Source organism: Clinocottus analis, unplaced genomic scaffold (genome assembly GCF_023055335.1).
Source record: "Clinocottus analis isolate CAN_PGR_092001 unplaced genomic scaffold, fCliAna1.0.p SCAF_11, whole genome shotgun sequence".
Lineage (NCBI taxonomy): Eukaryota > Metazoa > Chordata > Actinopteri > Perciformes > Cottidae > Clinocottus > Clinocottus analis.
In genome coordinates, this window is record NW_027175832.1 from 5,054,016 (window position 1) to 5,074,877 (window position 20,862).

General features: G+C 43.9%; 1 protein-coding gene across 3 annotated transcripts in view; it reads left to right on the top strand.

Moving 5' to 3' along the window:
* dab1b (DAB adaptor protein 1b) overlaps positions 1 to 20,423 on the top strand; it is a 39,663-nt gene extending 19,240 nt beyond the window's left edge. The window contains exons 3-15 of one of the 3 annotated variants that reach the window (XM_068604927.1): positions 2,506 to 2,645; positions 5,346 to 5,444; positions 7,248 to 7,379; positions 8,537 to 8,656; positions 9,121 to 9,159; positions 11,632 to 11,697; positions 13,296 to 13,355; positions 15,330 to 15,377; positions 15,615 to 15,720; positions 16,108 to 16,755; positions 17,730 to 17,857; positions 18,276 to 18,382; positions 18,747 to 20,423. In XM_068604927.1, coding sequence (XP_068461028.1) covers positions 2,506 to 2,645; positions 5,346 to 5,444; positions 7,248 to 7,379; positions 8,537 to 8,656; positions 9,121 to 9,159; positions 11,632 to 11,697; positions 13,296 to 13,355; positions 15,330 to 15,377; positions 15,615 to 15,720; positions 16,108 to 16,755; positions 17,730 to 17,857; positions 18,276 to 18,365 — 1,676 coding nt within the window. In that variant the 3' untranslated portion in view covers positions 18,366 to 18,382; positions 18,747 to 20,423. Of the gene's footprint in view, positions 1 to 2,505; positions 2,646 to 5,345; positions 5,445 to 7,011; positions 7,104 to 7,247; positions 7,380 to 8,536; positions 8,657 to 9,120; positions 9,160 to 11,631; positions 11,698 to 13,295; positions 13,356 to 15,329; positions 15,378 to 15,614; positions 15,721 to 16,107; positions 16,756 to 17,729; positions 17,858 to 18,275; positions 18,383 to 18,746 lie in introns of those variants that run through there. The other 2 variants (XM_068604946.1, XM_068604935.1) reach the window with 2 other exon arrangements.
* The last annotated feature ends 439 nt before the right edge of the window (positions 20,424 to 20,862 follow it).

The window sequence follows — 20,862 nt, forward strand, 5'->3', positions numbered from 1 at the left end:
AGCGTTTGATTTGAGGCGCTCTGATGTCCTGGCTGTGAAATTCTCGCTCCATTTTCGAAGATTTGGCTATTTTATGGCTTTATTAAGACATTGAAATGTTGTGGCAACGGGGAATGTTGTGGGGAGGAGAGTGTGCAAAAGGTCCCTTGCTGGATTCTAACCTAGGACGCACGCATCTCAGACCACCAGGATGGCCAAATGGCAGGCATGTTGTCCTATGCGTAGGATACATTTAGACGCTGACCATGCTTTAGGCAGCCCTCTGTCAGACAAATTATGAACGTCAGGCGTATGGGCCAGAAATATTGTGAGGACCATTCAACCTTGGGTAATTGTAAATCCAGAAAGCCAGAGGAATATGTGTCACCCCCCCCCCCCCCCTCACACACACACACACACGCACCTTCTCCCTCTCTCTTCTCCTTTCTTACAGTAAAAGTAACAACATGAAACAGCATGCCCCGCAGCTCTTCAGTTTTCAAATACAGCACACTCGCTTGTCTTGTTCTGAACCCAGAGCACGTAGCGTACGAGTTATGCCACTGTGTCAAGACTCTCATTGGGTATGCAAGGCCTACTTTTTTGAGGATCTGTGCATAAACCTCTAAATCTCTCCTGAAGTGTTATTAGGGGAGCTCTATGTAAAGAAACAAATGGCACAGAACATCTGGTTAAAGCTCATCCGAGAGAGCTGCACTGAATTGGACCGTTCGTGTTTAAAATGCAACTGGAGCAGCATGCATTTTACATTACATTAGTGTGTGAGTCAGTAAAATCTGGATGGAATACAAAATACTGTATGAATAGGCCCCAGTCACTGTATGGGGGATAGGTTGAATGAGGTACAGCAATAATTATCGTAGGAGTCCGCCCTCTGTCCTGCAGGGTTTAAGCAACGGCACATACATAGCAATTCATACCGCTTGTCTTTTTAGTGAGTTTGTCATCAAAGTGGGAATAGTAATCTCTCCACATGGTTGCCGTGTGCATGCCAAACTGGTTAATGTTCAGAGGAACACGGTGGCTGTATATAACACTCATTATCCTCTGGCTTTGAAACAAGTCTGAATTAGAACCAGATTTGACATTCACTTGCAAAGAGACTTTAATGACTTTAGCATCATCAACCCCCCCCTCCCTCCTTTAGAGAATTGTTCCCTCATGAATTAGTGAGAGGGTATGCATAGCCAAGACAAGTGCCTGCATTCAAACACGCTTTTTCCCCCATTTGCACAAGCCACTTAATTTGCACTTAAAAAGAAGAAGAAAAAAATGTCTTCTTGATTTTTCCTTGGAAATTGCAGAGATGGAAGAAGAAATGTCATTCGTGTTAGATGTAGCAGGGATGGATACTGTGTGTTTCTGGGTGGAATGAGGTCATTTTGCTGTAATACTGTCTTTGAGTGCGGCCCGACAGTCTCTGTTAGGCATATTACACCTTCTTCTCTTCTGGCACACAGCTTAGCCGGCCACTTAACTGTGCCGTTAACTGATTGTACTGTTCGGGCTCTTGACCTAGAATTGAGTGTGCGAGGGGCTTGAAAACTGTTGAATTCTCAAAGGTGAGGGTGACCTTGATTTTTGAAATCCCGCTATCTCGTCATGTAAATCCAGCAGTAAACGCTGTTTTGAGGCTGACGAAACCGGCAGAGGTTACGAAGGGTTTGTTTACACACTGGAGGAGCTTGAGACGGCGCTTGAGGCTTGCACCCTCATCATAAGAAACAGCGCGACGACAGATAACGTGGAGACATAAAAATGAGAAAGGTGTCTGTGTCAAGGTGGTGTCGGGGCAGTCGCAGAGATTGACAGAATGTATAATCAGCAACGGGGATGGGCGGGAGAATTGAGGGGGTGAAATTATAAAGCCCAAGGCCAGCCACACACACATTTGTAAATGCCTTCCTGTCTCACACCACCAGCCCACCACCCCAACATCCATCACCCAGGGAGGGCCTGGTGGATTATGGGTGACCGCTGGACCGAGATGATTCCTCTCAATAGCAGCCATTCAAGCTGGTTTGTCACCACCAATAGCACCCATGGGAACTGTGGGCGTGGGCGAGACGTAGGAGTGCGAGACCCCCCGCCCCTCAACCACCTCGTAACCTTCCACCCGAGCTCTCAATGTGAATGCCCCACAATGCCCTGCAATGGGTGATGGCAGTGTGTCCTCAATGTTCCAGTTGTTTTCTCATTTAGTCCACCTCCAGCTTCATTTCCAATCTCAAGTTCAATTTTCTTTCAATCTTTGCTCACTGCTGTTAATTTGCAATTCATTCTGCATTTCCTATTCCATAAATATTTATACCACTTTCTCTCTCTCTCTCACACACACACACACACACACACACAGTGAGAGAGAGAGAGTACCAGATATACCTCAAGCAGGGCATGATGCTAAAGTTGTAGGGTTCAGTTGAGCTCACATCCCTGCTTCCTGTAATCACTCGCTCTCATTTTCTCCTCTTCTTTCTCGTCCTCTCTTTTGCTCTCCCGCCGCAGGTCAGGACCGCAGTGAGGCGGGGCTTATTAAGCGTTTCCGTGGAGATGGCGTGCGCTACAAGGCCAAGCTGATCGGGATTGATGAGGTGACAGCGGCACGTGGGGACAAGCTGTGCCAGGACTCCATGATGAAGCTGAAGGTGCAGACTTCTGTCTGTTTGTCTGTGTGTGTGTGTATGTGTGTTTGTGTGTGTGTGTACGTGCGTTTGGACTTCACTCATCACCGTCAGATTTGGAAAAGACATTCTGTATTGTGAGTTGAATGAGTCATGGGAGCTGTCTTGTCCCGTGTATGACTCACTGAAGCTCTGTAAAGACCTGACCAGACGGAACAAATAAAAGTCCAACCATATTATTTGGTAGCCCTTAGTCATGGAGCTACTGTAAGGTTGGGTTTATATCTTTTGTAAAATAGTAGCAGCTTTGTACTTTCTTTTCCCTCTAATAGGCTGCTCTCTTTATTCATACATGCTTTTGACCTTAGAGGCAAACTGGCTTCCTATGTTCAGATGCTGAAAGCAATATATCCCTTAAGTAGTACATTTTCCCTTTTTAGCGTTTGACTGCACCCCCCCCCCCCCCCCATATGTCTGCCTCTTGAATGTTTTATCATGTCAGTCACAGCCTACTATTTTTGCAACAAAGTCCACGACGTTATACTTGTAGCACATATGCAAACTGTGATAACGTGACCCAGATTATCTTTTAGTCAGTGTTCTTGACAGAATGTTGCAAGTAAAATAGGTCAAAAAAGTCTGAATACTATTGATTGTGGATGAGAGGATTGAGTATTCTTGAACTTATATTGAAGTGAGTGTGCTGAAATGTACTTACTACTTTTTTGTTCTCGCACTGGAAGCATTTACCTTGATAACAGTTGTTTTTTCAACAGATACCATCAATTTCATCAGTTGAAATGACGACTGAGGCGAGCGGATGTAACCTTATTATATTAGCATACGCTTTAGGACGTGGTTTGAAAAAAAAACCTCCAGCTTTTTCCATGTTTTCAGCTTTGTTTTAAAACAAAAATGATGTAAAAGTGGACTTAATTTTGCACTTGATACAGACAGTACAGTGTACCAGAAGGCAAAGCTGAAACTAGTTGTGCAGATGTAAATGTTGGATATTGCTGTAAAGCCAAACGCACACTGCTGAGGAGAAATCTTAACAGACCTGGTTGCTACGTTATGATTGGACAATTGCTGTTCGCGTAGGGGTTTAGCTAACAGTCAATTATCAAGATAAATGACATATTACTCAGAAATAGTTTGCTTCCTCTTTTCTAAAGTTTATTCTGTATCCTCTTAAATGCCAGCTATGTTTACTGGCTCCACAGTGAAAGGAAGGAAGTACTTATCACTCTCTTTGTTGGGAAAAAGCAGCACATAAGCATCTTTGCAGTAGGTGGCTACGGGATAAATTCTCCTCCAAAAAAGAACGTGTATGCATGGCTTTTTAAGTATCTTCTCACACACTTCGCTGGAGCTTAAATGTGTGGGAAGCCCCATGAGTAGAGCAGGATAGCTGGAAGGCAAAGCCTCTCATCACCCATATCCATTCCAAGGGATATGTCCAATAAAACAACTTTTTCCCCGCCTCGTTCTGACATTTCAGCAGTGCCCTCCATATGACTCCAGTAGTCACCGGCTTTCGCCAGTTACACTCAATGGAGCAGTCGATACAGACCTGCTATGATCTGGAGAGGGGATAGAGGAGGGGACGGGGTCTCTATTGAGCTGCCTCTCGTTGCCTTGAGGACTAATCCACCAAATGGGGAAGCCGATTGCTGATTGACAACTTCCATCGACTCTCCCGCCCTCCCGCCTCTCTCTCTCTCTCTCACTTACTTCATCTCTTCCTTATCCCTGTTACTTGTTCTGTTCTTTGTCTTCCTCTCTTTACCCTTTCCATTTGTAAACTCCCTTCATCCCTTAAGGTCCTCTTTCTCCCTTATAAATGTACATTTATGTATTGAGAGGATATTCCTCCTTTAATGTCTCCGTGCAGAAGCAGAGCTGGATGATTCATGTGACCTGTTATGGCTTGGGGTTTAAATATTAGCTAATCCTTATAAGAAAAAATAAAAATGGATGTAAAGAAGAGGTTGACCGCTCATTAACGCTACTGGGCCTGCAGGTTTGTCAAATGTATTCAGCAGAGAAGTCAGTTCTTTCTTCTCCTCTTATCTGCGCTCCTCTTTTCCCCTCTTCTCTCCTCCTTCAGGCTTTGTTCTGTGAAAGACATGTCAAGCACACAGGTCGCGTCAAGTAGAACATGGTGGAAATGTTAATTGTTTTCTTTATTAGAGCTGAGAATATAAGAAAAGAGGAGCTACTCCATGAGGGGGCGGGGGGGACGCATTTCAAAGGCTGGATTGGCTGTTTAGTCAGCACTATATGTGAAGTTGTCGGGCGAGTTGGTCGGTCAGCAGCGCGATCCATTCTGTCAGCAAATCTCACCCCATTGTTGTTAGCTAGCACTTGTGCATGTCACGTTGAAGTGCAGTAAACCTACTTCAAGAAAAGGGAGAGAAAAAAGGTGCTTGGGGGAGAAGAAAAAAAAGATCTTCCGCAATAATAATAAGACTCGCTGCACAATTCGACGTGTGAATTCCTCTGAGAGTGAAGCTTCAAGAAATGGCACTTGAAAGAACGTTCTGTCCTATCACACCTTATGTAACTCCTGTCACCCTAACTCCCCACCTCCACCCAAATATCCACCCCCATCTCCCACTGTCACACTCACCTGAGTCGGAAGAGAAAAAAAAGGCTCACGGTCTCCCTTGCTGAGCTCATATCCTTTCATCTCCACATGTCCTTTCCTTTAATCTCCTGCAGGGAATGGCTTCCTCGGCACGTTCCAAAGGGGAGCACAAGCAGAGAGTGTTCTTGACGGTCTCTTTCGGCGGGATCAAGATTTACTGTGAAAGATCAGGGGTGAGTAGCATGTCAGTGAGTGAGCCTATAGCGGCAGAGTTGCACTGCGAGGCCTCCGCCAGCTGCTGTACTGTGAGCCTACAGTATAGGACATCCAGAGGGCAGACGCTGGCACGGTTCAGTTCACAGCGGCTGCCAGGGCCGCCATCTTGTTAGCCCGGCTGGCACGGTTGACTTATTAGTTTGACTGCAATATCAGTGCGGAGGGAAGATGATTCAAAAGGTTGTGCAGAAATCAAAAAAAAATCCATCACTTCGCGAATCCAAATTCCTCCCCGAATATCAATGCAAATTATGCAATAACATGCTTTCCACTGCACAGTTTGCCCTTTAGCTCACACAGATTCAACTTGACAGCATTCAATTATAGGCCTTCCATTTGATATTTGGGTAAACTGGTTTAACACCCTAGTAGGATTAGCGGTATACCTACAGGACCTACTTAAGATCACTCAGACCCGGTCTGCCTGTTAATGATAGCACAGTGAGCAATGTTATGGTGATGTTATGAGACGGGCTGTTTCCGCCTCCATACTGGCTTCCATCCCTCTGGCGGACTCAGAGGCCTGCTGTTCCATTACAGGATGATCGAGGGGCTCGGCTCTCCCCCGTCCTGGGGCGTAGTGTTGGCTAGATAGGCCCACTCTGCTCATCAGCGCTAACCGATAATTAGCACTCAGTTCCACCCCTTAATGATCATTGCCGCTAATGCTAATTACACCAAGGCTCCACCTCAGCTGTCATTAGAGCTAAACTGATAATTATGCAACAGCGTTTGTCCGTGTGGCTTGCTGATCTCCACCCCACCACCAACGGTGGTCTTCTCCCCCAAAAAACAGCCATCTTCGACAACATTCTTCTCAATGTGTCCGGTGGTAATGGTGGCGTGTCTTTAGCCGGTAATGAAAAAGAACATTAAGCCTCCAGCCACCACCAGTCAGCTCACCAGCTTTTGACAAGCTCATTTGTTGTTTTGGAAATCATGCCCCCTAATGCTTCCCATTTTATTTACTGATTACTGGCAGTAAATAACCCTCCACACTTAATATCCCTCTTGAGTTAGGCAGGCAGCGTCAGCAAGCTTTCAGACGGAAATACTTTATGTGAAGCTGACATGAATCTCTGCTGAATCGAGTAGACTAGTCATATTAGTTTTGTATTATACATTAATCTGAGGCGTTGCTAGCGACGCTCCCCGCTGAATTTTGGCTAATGTTAAATTGAAGGTTCCTCCCCAGTGCTTAAGCTTATCTCTGCTGATAGTGGAGTGGCAGCCGAATTACTCTCAGTGTGTATCTGTGAGTATTTATCTTTTGTCAGCTTTTTTGGGTGTCTTCCTTTCATCTATTAGTTGTCTTTAAATCAGAAATGTTGTGAATGCGTCATACCATAGTTTTTGAAAATGGGATGGAATTACATTCACCATATTTCCCAGCATCTCTTATCCTGCCGATATCAAAGATCGACATAAATAACGGAGATGTAACCCAATCCGATAGAACAGCACAAAACAAACATCAATCCGCTGGATTACACATGCTGTAGTAACTATAGTATCTATACAGTACTGTGTTGTGATTTGAACTGCCTTGAATCTCTCCTCCCTCTGTGTTGGTTAATTGCATTTTCCTCAACAATATGCAAAGATGTGTAAACTAGGTTTGGCCCACTTTTCCTGCCAACACAGTGTACAGTTTTTGTACGCCTTTCAGGGGTGCAAGACAAAGAGTTGATTGTGTGAAAACCCTATTTCATTAGGCCCACATGGTCTTTGCTGTAACATATAACATCTCTGCTATACAGGTGCTCATGCATCACCACTCAGTCCACGAGATCAGCTACATCGCCAAGGACACTAGGGACAACCGGGCCTTTGGCTACGTCTGCGGGAAGGAGGGCCACCATAAGTTTGTGGCCATCAAGAACGCAATGTCGGTAGGTACCTTTCCACAGTAGAGCTGTCGAAAAGTTATTCTATTCAAGTCCTAATCAAGTCTCAAGTCCTTGAGGGCAGTTCCAAACCAAGTCACAAGATTATTGAGGGTCAGGTCTTTTTTTTTTTAAAAAGCTGACCATTAAATGACAGTTAACCAAAGAGTGTGTTCACATAGCTGAGACCAAGTCCATGCAATGCATACAAGCATAACAACTGCATATTCAAGCTGTGTGCTCGTGCAGCTGTGCAGGGCCTTTCCTACACTCTCAGAAACACTCTGATTAAAATTGAGACTTTGCATTCAAGTCTCAAATCAAATTTATAGGCAGTCAAGTCCTTCTTTCTGTCAAGTCCAAGTCCCAAACCCACAGATGTGCACTCTTTTGTTTAATCTACATCTCCAGCTGCTGCTGCTGGAGGAGGGCTGCTGTGATGTGTATTGTAGTTCAGTTCAGTAACTTCAGTAACAGGAAACTGTTCATTTTATCACCACCTTGTTTAATCTAAGAAACCGCTGCCAATATTAAAATGCACATTGCTAATGCTGGTCTCTTCTTCATTATTTTTAGGTCAGGTGTATTTACAAGACTCCAGTTGACCAGATAGATACTAAGTAAACAAGTAGAGTTTGAGTTGTCTGATTAAGGGTTAATTGCTGTTATCGCTCCCCACTCTCAGCCGTGCTGAGCTTGTTTCCTTGTGACGAGGTCAGAACCAAACATCTTCATATTCTGCATTCACATAATCTATTCTCCGCGAGTCGGCTGACTAAAAATAACATGAATATTTGAATAAATACATAATAAAGTAATAAACAATTTATAAAGGTCACTCATAATATAACATATTCATGAAGTTGTTGAGGGTAACACAGTTGAATCAAGTCTTAGTCGCCTCAGAATTCTGTTTACCATTTGTTTTATAACATTACTCCTGAAGATTTTAAGATAATCTTCCCGCATTGCCTCATTTCCCTCTCACATCTCTGTTTCTGCCTGCTTGGTGACACATGTTCGTCGTCCCAAACACTGCTTTTCGTCTCACTGTGCCCTTCTTTCCCTGCATCTCTCTTTTTATTTGTCCATTTCCACTCATTCCTGACTTCCCACCCCTTGGTTTTCCACATTCTCTTCATCCTCTTCCTCCTCTCATGCAGGCGGAGCCGCTCATTATTGACCTGCGCGACCTCTTCACGCTCATCTACGACATTAAACAGCGGGAGGAGATGGAGAAGAAGGCCCAGAAGGACAAACAGTGTGAGCAGGCGGTCTACCAGGTAGGACGGCACATTTCGGGCTTTTTTTCCTCAGTTTTGTTTCCCATTCGGAGGCGAGACCACACGTTATAACTCAGCCAGCGATTCATTCACACAACAGATATATTAACGCTCTCGAGCTTCTACTGAAATGTGTTTGTGCGCACCAATGATTTCCATGTCCTAATATCTAAATATAATGAAATGCAACAGGTTTAGATGCTTTTTTTTTTAATATGGACTCAGGTACGTGTGACAGGAAACGCACGCATTGGTGTGTGTCCTAAATCGCTGTTTCATTAAAACAAGCTGTGAGTGTGTAATTACGTTCGCCGGTAGAAAACGACGGACTGAGATGAATGTATTTTTTTTGCGATGTTTTCCGTCCTTCCATTTACTTTCTAATGAGACTCTAAATTGGGTTGCACTGTCTTACTGATGAAAAACAAAACGTGTCATCTGCCTTCTGTCCCACCGCCACACAGACCATCCTGGAGGACGAAGTGGACGATCCAGTTTACCAGGTAGGTCCGGAGGCACACGAGCGGGAACTGATGCTTTTCTAGCTTCACTGGTGCTGTTTTCACTCTTAAAGCTTGGAATGAAAAGCCAAAAAAAATAGTAATCATGAATTTTAATATCTCCTCCAGTCACTGATCTGCTTGAATTAATGATTCATTATATTCCACCATTCCAGTAATACACAGCAGACCATCCTAGTGGACAGTTTTGTTCAACCATTCAACTCCCATTTGCCAGTGCAGTGTTGTAAAACCATATTTTTTCAGTTGATCTGTGTCAATGTTCTGATTTCTCCCAAAGACATGCCCCCCTGACTGATTGTTACCCCTCCCTCCTTTCTGCCCTGTGCATTTATTTGGCTGTACATGTTTTGTTTTTTTTTCTCTGTGTTTGCTCACACTGAATACAGACAACACTAACTCTTACTCTGAATGCTATGTTCAGTGCTACGTCCAACCACCTCTCAGATCACCTCTGTTCTTTGCTCTTAAAGTGTGTCTTGCATAAAGTCATTCCATTTGCAGCTTTCGATTATGTTGATGTTGGTTGACAAAACTCCAGACTGTGGCCAGAAACCTTGAAGGAGCACTTTGACATTTTTGGGAAATACACTTGTTCTTGACACTTTTATCGCTGATAAGGTCAATGCCACTCTCGTGTCTGCACGGCGAATGTGTAGCTGGAGCCGGCAGCTAATTAGCCAAGCTTAGCGCAAAGACTGGAAACAGGGGGAAACAGTTAGCTTTGTCTGTCCAAAGGTAACGAAATCCACCTACCAGCACCTCATCTGAGCTGCAGTGTTAACGTTGGTACTTGATTTTGATTTAGTATTAATCTTTTGACTAAAATTGTCATATTTTCTTGTGTCTGATATGGTCAGTTTTGGTTATTTCCATAACTAAGTTCACGTCAAACCTTTTGAGCATTTTTTGATGTGTACTGTAACCTATAGGTGACAGACGATGTTCTCATCCATCACCAGGTTAATGGTAGCGGACCTGTTTACACACACATACACACCGTCCATGTTGCCTTTACTCCTCGGTGAATCCAGTTGTCATTTTCAAACTGTCCGTTTCAACAGAACCACTCGCTCTCTGTCGTTCCTGCTCGCCGAGCATTCGCTTTAACGTCTGCCTGTTCGCGCCCCTTAGAGCGGCTGATCGTTCACAAGATAATTTACTCACTCGGTCATTAAAATTCAGTGTTTTTTTTCTGGGTTAAGATTGAGACGAGAAGCTAAAACGTTGGTTAACACAGTGTTATTTCTTTCGGGAAGATTTAGAAGGTCGACAGCTTCATTAATCCTCCAATTTACTCGTTCCTTTTATTGAAGACTGACACTAATGTTAACATTACATCCACAGCCCCTTATAACGTTTCATTTACTTACCTTTTATGAATGTCAGTTTGCTGCCTGCATGCTTTTGTAGTCTAGCCAAACTTTTTTGTTGCTGATTCTTGTTTAATTCTAAGTGGAATATAGAATATTTTAGTCCATACGTCTGTTTCTTCCAAGAACTGGTAATATCTCATAGCATTTCTGACCGAGACATAACGTTACTGATTGAAGTGCATCAGGTCAAACTTCTGAACCAGACATAGATTTGGACGGTGATGCAGGTGGTTAGTAAGACTTTGCATTATTATAGTAATTGGGTCATTTGTCTTTTCGTCCGTTCTTCACTTTGTCGTTAAGTTTTTATTCATTGACGAAAAGTGTAGTTATTTGTCATAATTATTGTTTTCAGTGGAGAATTGTCCTGTGTTTATGTCAAGAAAAATAGGCTGTTGACAAACTTAACACTGCCTACTTGTATTACAATCGGACAGAGCAGGCTAGCTGTTTCCCCGTTTCCAGTCTGAATGCTAAACTAAGCCGAGCAGCTGCTGGCTCCAGCTCCAGATTTACCACACGAATATGAGAAAGGGAATATATCTCACTCTCAAGAAAGTGTATACATGTATTTCCAAAAATGTCAAACTATTCTTTTACATTGAGGCATTTATTCCCATCAATCTTGAGAGGAGATACTGACTGATCCGAGACATCGCTTATGGATCTCAAGCGAATAACCTGACGTCTGGGTCTATTTCCTCTCAAAGAGGTGGAGCATCATATTGCTGATGTTGAAGGGAGTCCTCCAGCTAAGACCTCCACATTGCTTTGAACTACTGCCTGACCTATTATACTTGTGCTCTTTCCTCTTCCCACCTCACTCTTTTTTTTCTCTTTCTCTCCACATCCCCCCCATTCCTCTTTCCCATGCCCCATTTCTTACACACCCTTCATACGCGTGAACTCATTTCTCTCCCCACTCGACGCCATCCTCGCTCCCCTGTGCGTTCATTTATTCTCGTCATGTTATCACTCCCTGGTTGTTTCTCTCTTTTATATGCCAACCTTTCTCTCTGTCTTCCCATCTCATTATCCTCTGCACCTCTACGCCTTGCCCACTACTTCTGTTCTGTAGTACATAGTGTTTGAGGCTGGACACGAACCCCTCCGTGGCCCCCAGTCAGAGGAGAGCGTTTATCAGGTACAAAGACAAGCATTGCCCCCCTTTTCTTCTCCCTCTTCATACCCTGTGATAGATTATAATAGTAAAAGTACTAACAACATGACTTTATAGCACCTTTCAAGATTCATGTAAGAAGTTGCAAAGTGGTTTTTGGAAAAAAGGGTTTTCTGGGGATTCAAAGATAGATCAAACCAAGGTTTCTCTTTTAACTTGGCAGAAGATAAAAAAAAAAAAAAGCCATGTAGGAAATAACCAAATCAAGCTGTGAGTTATATTAGGAGGTTCATATTGAAGTTATAATCCAGAAGATTTTAATCCATTACTCCCTGCAATAACTAAAACTGATCCCCTGTTGAAAAATGGGAAAATGTGTTTTTCTGCAACAGAGACGGCACTAACCGCAATGATGAAAATGTCGCCTTTCCCGTGGCTTCTTTGCAATAAAAGCCACCCGTGTCTCGCCAGTTGCCCACTTTGATTTGAAGTAGCGGCATCAGATGTTTCATTTGCATTAGCAGTAACTAAATACGGCTCTGACACAGTGTAATGAGAGAGCACGCTAAACAATTAGGCGATCAATGAGATAAAATTACACTCGATTACATGCATGCCGCGGTTCCTGTGTGAATCCAGCATGGGAATGGCAAACTCTCCACTAACAATAAAAACAGCTATACAGGGAGGTAATTACAAAATGCAAATACTTAGCATAACAATTGTTGAACAAATCTTTAGGATTTCATGAAAAAGTAAAAAAAACAAACAGCAGCTTTATGTTTAATATGACAAACAACAGCAGAAGAGTCAAGGTCAGTTGTTCATCCAAAGCCTGCATACCTGGCTCCTTTTATACATCCAACACTTTGACCTTTTGAATTTAGACCATTTGAAGGACCAGCGAGGACTCCAGGGACCTGTCGTTTGGTTTAATCCTATCCCCCCTCCTTCCCTTTCTCTCCCTCCTCCTCCTCCTCCTCCTCCTCTTCCTCCTCCTCTTCGTCCTCCTCCTCTTTATGCCTCTCTGTATCTTGCGTTCCTCTGAAGATGAAAGATGCAGAGAGAGAGATTAATCACTTGCCATGCCATTTGATCTCAGAATGAAACAAGATCAATAGGCTTGAGGAAAACGTAAGGGAGAGTTAACTAGTCGAGGGAGCGATATGGGAGACAGGCAGCGAAGTTAAAAGCAACAGATAGTTTGAATAAATGTGAGAGAAATGTACAAAGGAGGCCAGAGCCCAAGAATTTTCGTTTTGTCAGATGAACCAGTTGAGACGTACTGTTGCTGCATAACAATAGGCTTTCTTAATACTCACAGAACCAGCACGCACCGTCGTCGAGCATTGTTTGCAATCAATATTGATTTAAGTAGAATTGATTCAACAACAAAAAAAAACAGTCGAATTTGCATAATCCCATTGCTCTAAAAGATAAATTGACATCTTCAAAAAATTACTAAATTGAAATTGATGTATTTTCTATACACATGTTTCAGATTTTGTAAACTCCTGTTTTTTAAAAAAAATAAATAACCAAGCCTGTTAAAAAAAAAAAAAAAAACATAAAAAGGTGTTGCTCTGTTACTTACGTTTGAATCGACCTCCAATCCAATGCAGGTCCCAACCGGTCAGCAGAAGGAAGGGATCTATGATGTCCCAAAACGCCATTTCATGACTGTAGGTGTTTTTATTTTTTATCATTTGTTCCTTTACCTTTACAAACCTCTCTTTAGCATCCTCTTGAAGGAAGTACCTTAAGCCCCCTTTGACAGTCTCCATCCATATGATTTTGCTCTACGGTATTTAATAGTTTTAGTTATGTATTATAGCCTACAGGCTCTAAAATGGATTTCCCAGATTGACTCAGACAGGGCTCTATGTCTGCATCCGCTTTTTGGTGACAATGATGATTATGAAACAAAGCCACATTGGTCATGCCGAGCATGCTTGAAGAGATAAGACTAATTGATTGGTCAACCAAAGTCAGACATGTCAGCAATTTCACAGGACATTAGAGGGGCAGGCTTCGTATCCAAAATCCAATCTTGTGCAGAATCTGACGCATGTCGTGACCAGATGGAGCCCAAATCAGCTTGGAGTCTGTTTTCCCGTCCCAACTGACTGGTACGGCGGATTGGCTCGATAAATAAAGGGTGGGAGGGGGGGGGGCTGTTCCGTCTTCCTCAGAGGATGAAGATGAGAGGTTTGTAGTTTTGGGGTTTTTGGGTTGAGCTGCATGCAGTGTAGTCGCGGCTACATACAACCAAATCCACCAAACACTCATAAAAGCCCGACCTTAATGAATAGCAATGTATTTTGTTCAGAAAACGGCACAGAAGGCATTTCTGATTTTGCTCCCTTTCATCAAACTGAATATATTTTTGACCTCATCCTGTTAGATTTCATGAGTCCTTCACCACCATGCAGTGACAACGCTGTTGCATCTCTCGAATCGCCTATACAAACATTCATTCAAGCCTATTTTGCCAAACATTCACTCGGAGACAATTTCCATGCAACTTCTGAAAACAGCCCTAGCGTGCTTCTCCGCTCTCCGCTGTTTGTGTGTGCTTGTTGCTCAGCATATCAAACAGATAAACTTTCCCGGCCCCCTCGCTATCTCACCCAAACAGCCCATGCCCGTATAAGTAGCAGCGCTTCCATATCTCTAAGTGTTACTGCTTGTCTGTTCATTCAGTTGGAGCTTTTTTGAGAGCCTTGAGCTCCCCTGATGTGTGTCAGTGCCTGCAGGGAGAGACCTCTGTGCACAATGTTTACCTTTTTCCCCAAATTCAGACTCATTCTGTGACCCTCAATGGTTCCAAAGTGCCGTGCAAACCGCAATCCTCCATGTCCCGGCTTTTTTCGAGGAGGACATAACACCCTGTTAGCGGTGACACTGATTGCTGTGATTCCTCCTTTTTCTTTCTTTTTCATTTATGTTGTACATGTGTGTTTGTTCGTGTACGTGCTTTGTGAATCCTGTTTGTTCTGTGTGTTTTTGTGCTTTTTTACGGTGATTCATTGTCTGCTTTGTGCATGGCCCCAGAGACATTTCATGCAACTTAGTCATTCCATAGTGTCTTCCATAGCTGCGTCCCCCTCTCCTAATAAGTAGTTTGAGGAGACAACAGAGGGGACTAGAGCAGGGGTCACGTCTGCCTATAGGGTGAGGTGGCCTCATTGTCTCGGTCGGATGGTTCCAGGAGCTTCTTCCTTTCATATATTTGATGAAATAAACACGCTCCTCTGTATGTATCTGCTCTCGGGAGTAGAATCAGCATGATAAAGTGGCCCAGGCTCTCATGGGGGGCCCCTCCTGATTGGCAGACATAAGAATATCTAATCAGAGTCTGTTTTATAGGACTGAATAGCCTTTTACCCACTCAATTATAGCGAGCCATGAAAGATTCATTTTAGATCCATTTTCTGATAATGAAACGAGGGGATAGTTGTTTCTTGCCATCCACAGCACAAACTGCCTTTATGAATAGATTTCACTCCCCGCACCTACCCACCCATACCCTATCTGGAGATGAATTCAAGGTTTCATGAGTGTGCAAATCTCATTGTCGTGATGTATCACTGGATTTTGTCTCTCTTTCTCGTTCACCCCCCCTCCCCCCTCCTCCCTCTTGGTTCGACTCACAGAACATCAACCACTTTGATCTTTTCGGCGACATGTCCACTCCGCCCTCGGTGAGTACTGCGACACAAAACCTTTGTGCAATTGGTACAAGTTGATGAAACTGCATGGTGATTTGACATTATTTTACCTGTCATGTTAGATCATTGCCTACGGACAGTCGCAGGGACCTAAATTACCCGATTATCCGACAGTACTGCGGATTAAAGATAAATGTGCAGCATGGTGACTTTTAGGTGACTTTGATAGTAGTGACATCTGTGTGTGTGTGTGTGTGCTTTGCCTGCCAGATGCCCCCATCCCCCGCCAACACACTGGACCCGAGCAGGAGCAGCCGACAGCAGCAACACACTGCTGAGTTGTACGCCCCCTTCAGCCCCACCTCTATGCCGTCAGGTAGCTGCCCGCACTGAAACGCTGCATTTTTCCCACAATATGAAACATAAAAGAGAATAAAGTGCTGGTGGGGATGTTTTCCTTTGATGTGTAGTTTGCGGGGGGAAAAAAGCCCAGATTGACTGTACCACAGAGATACTGTAAAGCGATGTTTCTTCAAGGGCAGATAATGGTGATTTTGCATATTTTAGCAAAGCCATTGACACTTTGGTCTTTCAAGAACATTCAAGAACGTCCCATCACTTTCAAAACGGCAGCCTACTCAAAGGCAGTCTTTATAACGCATGAAACAACTTACTTCACATAATCCCTTTCACAATGTGCCTGTCCACGATAAGAATTGATATCCTTTCATCATTCGTTTCCTCCTGTTGTTCCCGCTCAAAGGTTATATGACCATGGGTCCGGTGCAGGCCGCCCAGTGGGCGCAGCAGCCGTTTCCTGCCCAGGCTCAGACTCTGGCCTTCCCCGTGCAGGGGCCCCTCCAGGTGGCTCAGGTCCTCCCCGGCGGTCAGCCCCTCATCTGGAGCCAGGCCAACATTTTCCCGGCCACTCAGCAGCAGTGGGCGGCCATGGCGGCCTACATGCCTGCCCAGACCGTGGGCGTGGGAGGCCACGCCATTCCAGCTGCCATGCTGCAAGGCCTCGTACCCATTACCACCATGTGCCCCCAAGCCTGCGACATGTCGGCCCCCTCCTCCGCCATCACCAGCCCCCAGCACACGGCCGACCCGGCCCTGCTTCAGAGGCAGCTGAGCCTGGGGAAGGAAGACCTGGGCCTCGACTCGGACGCAGGCGAGGGCCCCTCTACGTCGGGAGCCGGCGCAGCATGTGTGGGCTCTGGCGTCGCGTCTGCGGGGGTGAGCAGGTGCGGGACCCCGGGCCCCATGAGTGTACCGGACACACTGGTCTGCAGTCAGCTGCTGCCGCCGTCAGCAGCTGCGGCCCAGGAAGAGGACGGAAGCTGTAGTGACCTTGATCTCTCTAGGATGACCTTGAGCCCAGGGACATCCACATCACCGTCTACTGAATCACGTAAGTGTTCTGAGTTGCTGTCTTCTTATGTAAATGCATCTTAATGGATCTCCATCTGTTCCACTTCATTAGAAAAGCATCTCTAAAAACATTATTAGCCTTTCTTGCTGCACGTCTCTATGAACGGCAGTGTCACAGGGTGGACTGTTTCAACATCCATCCCATCCATTGTAAATTCAATGGTGTACAGGCATTCATTGTTCCCAGATTATGACTTTGATGACCCCACTTTTCATCTTGTGCCACCATGATGTTCATGCGGTTTTGAGTGAAATTTCTCCAAAAGTATTCATATGCTCCTCAGCAGAAGCATCTAAGGAAGGATCTCTCTCCAAGAGCAGACAAACTGCAATAGATGATGTGTGTGCAGATTAATTAATTAACCACAATGACAAAAACTACACATGTAAACACATAGAAGAATAAAGATAGCTGCAACTGCAACGGACCTGAGTCACACAACCTCCTCTCGACAGGACAGAGCAAAGCTCAAGAATAAGCAACTAAAAAGATGTGTTTTAGGTTTGGATTTAAAGGCCAGAGCAGAGACAGACTGCCTTATGTCCATATTAATATGTTTGCAGGGAGTATGATAGGAAAAGGCCTTGCAGCCTGCTGTCTTGTTTTTACCTCTGGGAACAGAAAGGAGCGCTGTACTCTGAGAGGGAAGAGCACGGGATGGAATATAGGGTTTAAGGAGATCAGACAGGTATGAAGGGAAGTGTATGTTAATAATGGTGTGCTTTGTTTGATCATGTGCAGAATACACAATGTCAGGTATTTTAGAGAAGAAATAAAAGGGATGACATGAGATAAAGGTCATGATCTGGATTTGAATCCATTGCTTCTCAGTGCAGGTTACCAGCTTGATGCTAAAATGTATTCACAGAGCAGACTATAGCAAACAAAGTGAAATCCCATTATGTGTCCTCTCGCTGTATTTACTGAACGTTTCTTATTTCCTCTCTCCGCAGCGTCCACTCCGGCCCCTCAGCAGAGCTCGTCATCAGACTGCCCCGCTTCCCAGGCCAGTGACCCCCCCACAGATCCCTCCCCTGTAGACCTGGAGGGTAATTGCAGCAACGCCAAGGAGGAACAATCGGTGAGCTCCGCCCCTCTGGTTCAATAACCGCCTGACACAATGTTATGATCTATTATTGTCTTATGGATGATCTACTCTCAAGTGCATTGCATGTAATCACACACACGGTATGTCACGTAATTAATACGGCCAAATGAGATTGATTTTTATCCATTTTATAAAGCAAAATGTCAAGCCAATTAAGCAGGAAAGGTCAAAAATGATTTAAGTGTCTTGATTAGATCGTATGTAACGAGGTAAAATGAGGTGTCACGGTGATTATCCTAAATGTTTCGCTGGTGTTTTTCTGGAAAATGTGGGAGGGGAAAAAAAAGATGCACTTTTCCAGGTCTTCACATGCTGGAGGATAAGTGATTCTGCCAAAGCACGTCTCGTGCAAAATAGAAATGTTACAGCTTCCTCCCTTTCTTTCTCTCAGGGCTGCGGTGGTGCAAGGTCGATCTCTCCGGTGCCGAGTGGAGCTCCTGATCCTTCGAATGATCAGACCTGTCCACAGGAAGACAGCTAGGGAATCACGAAAACCAAGTGGGTATTCACAGTCCCCTACTCTCTTAAGTCTGGCTTTGATGCATCTGACCTACCTTAACTTTCATGCATATTCGCCACGGCTCTTTTCATCTCCAATGTACAACAAACACCCACCCCCTCTTGAATTTGTTCCGAACCTGACTTTATTTGCTTTATGTTTCCATTTGTCTTAATTCCCTTGCCGATGAGCAGTTTGCTGCCGCTTGGGAAAAAGCCTCAGTTTAGTTCAATGTTCTGGTCATTGTGTCTGTCAGTATCAACCAAATGAAAGGCAGATAAGGCACAAAGTTGCCACCTGGTGGTGAGATTTGTAACGGCAGAAAAGCGGCTTCATGATTTGGTCAATTGGTTTGTCTTCTAGGGGATGGAAGCGCTCAAGGCCAAGACAGAAGCTCACGAGAAAGAGAAGAAGAGAAAGGATGAGTGACTGTGAACAGCAGCGTCTCACACAGCTGGATTACACAGATGTGTTCTGTTTTTTCAACCTTTAAAGGATATTTTGGCAGTTCTGTAATAAGCTGGCTATCCTCGGATCTGCTTTCCTCTAGAGGCCGCATACTCTACATGTACTCCTCAGCATGACAACCAGACTTTGGCTTTATCGTCCAATCAAAAAAAAAACAACCTTTCAACCAGGAAGTGACCTTTGATCTTTGACCGAAAACCTACGGCAGGAGGCGACTGCACCCTCCTGTAACGGATTAATGAGTTTATACCTGTGAGGATGCATTAAACGGCCGCGGTGACACTGATGATGCTAATTCTTTTTTTTGGAACCTTTCAAGAGGAGCAGCGTGCTACGTGGTTGACCTTTGTTTGTCAACCGCCACCAGCAAAGACTGTGCAACAGCAGATGGATTTGCCAAATGTTCTCATAGTGTTGCTCCACCGATTCGTCCATTTGCATGAACAGACTTAATGTGGATTCAGCGGACTGAGCTGTGAGCCAAACTGTTCTGTGCAGCTTCCTTTCGAGAACTGAAACAAATTTGAAGAAAAAAAAAGAGTTTTGATTTCTTTTTCTTATTTTATAAGCTGTGAATTCTGAGTTGATGACACCGAGTCATTGGAGGTATCGAAATGACTCACTGTGTAAACTTTGCCAAACATCTATTTTGTAAATAAGAATCTGCCCCGTCCCCTATACCTGAGCCTCTGTGCCATAAGATAGCTCTCTGCCTCTTGGATGCCAACTACCTGTGTTTCTCTCAAGCAATGCCCTACCAGCACCTCCATTTTTGACGTCTGGATGTTTGTTTCGCTTCCGCAGCCGTTTATTTTTCATTTCCGAACACATCTTTGTTTCTGTTCGGGTTGTTGCGATATGAACTGTGAATCTGTGTTACATGGTCATTCAAAAATAAAGCCTGTTGTTCCTGTCTCACTCATTTTGAGCTTGAAAGAAATGAAGGAGTTGAAAGGTAGCAAAAAAAAAAATCCTACTACTCCTTCAAGGTTTCAGGTTTTTCTATTTAGTAAATAGGAGGCAGATTTTCCTGCATCTTTGTTTTTAGATATTCTACATTTCCAGCTGAGGTCGCATTGTTTACAATTTGCCTCTTTGAGTCATATCTTTGTTTTGTTCCTTCAATAAATAAGCAGAATAAACCCACACTGGCTTAATAACCTTGAGCTCGGAGACAGTAGAGTGCATTTCTATGCCTTATCAGGTTTATTTTTGTTGTCCAGTCACTGTTCTTGTCGGGTCATTTGTATACAGTAAACAGGTCATTGTTGTAACTAAGCACTTGGGCATATTGTAGGTCTGCTCCACTGAATCAAAATGGTCAAAAAGAAAGGCAACTTTATATAATATGAACAATAGAGATATCACTATTATCTGCTAGTCTTACAATAACAAATGGTAACTGTATCCCTGCTTGTGTAAGAAAAATGAGATATAGTCCAAAATATTTTGTACATTTTATTTATGGAATTAAGAGTTGTCATGAAAAAGAGAAAAAAGGACTTTTGTACGTCTATGACTTCCCCATTCACTGTACCCATGCCACTGTTCAGTCACAAATAAAATATCATGTGATTCCCACTTTTCTCCTCGCTGTTCTTTCTTTAAACCAACGCCATCGTTCTAATAACGTACCTGCTGTAAAGGTCACCACAGCAGCCAACAGAGGTTGCTCTTCTCCAACTAATTCTGCAGTAATCCTCCCTGCCTTCAGGTGAATGTGATGGATTAGTATGATAATGAATTTCTCGTTTTGTAATCATTACATTGCTTCATCACACAATGTCCTTCAACAGTGTCATTAAGTAAAATTACAGAAAGTATTCAAAGCAAAATGCACTTAAAGTATCAAAGGCACATTAGACTGGCCTGTGTTTCTAATATTTTGCTAATGCATCAGTGTGTAAGAAGTATTCTACTGTAGTTGAAAGTGTAGCTGGATTTCAATATAAATAAATACAGTTAGGTGGTGTTTTTCAGTGATTTGCCCCCTCCAAAGAGTCACAAAATT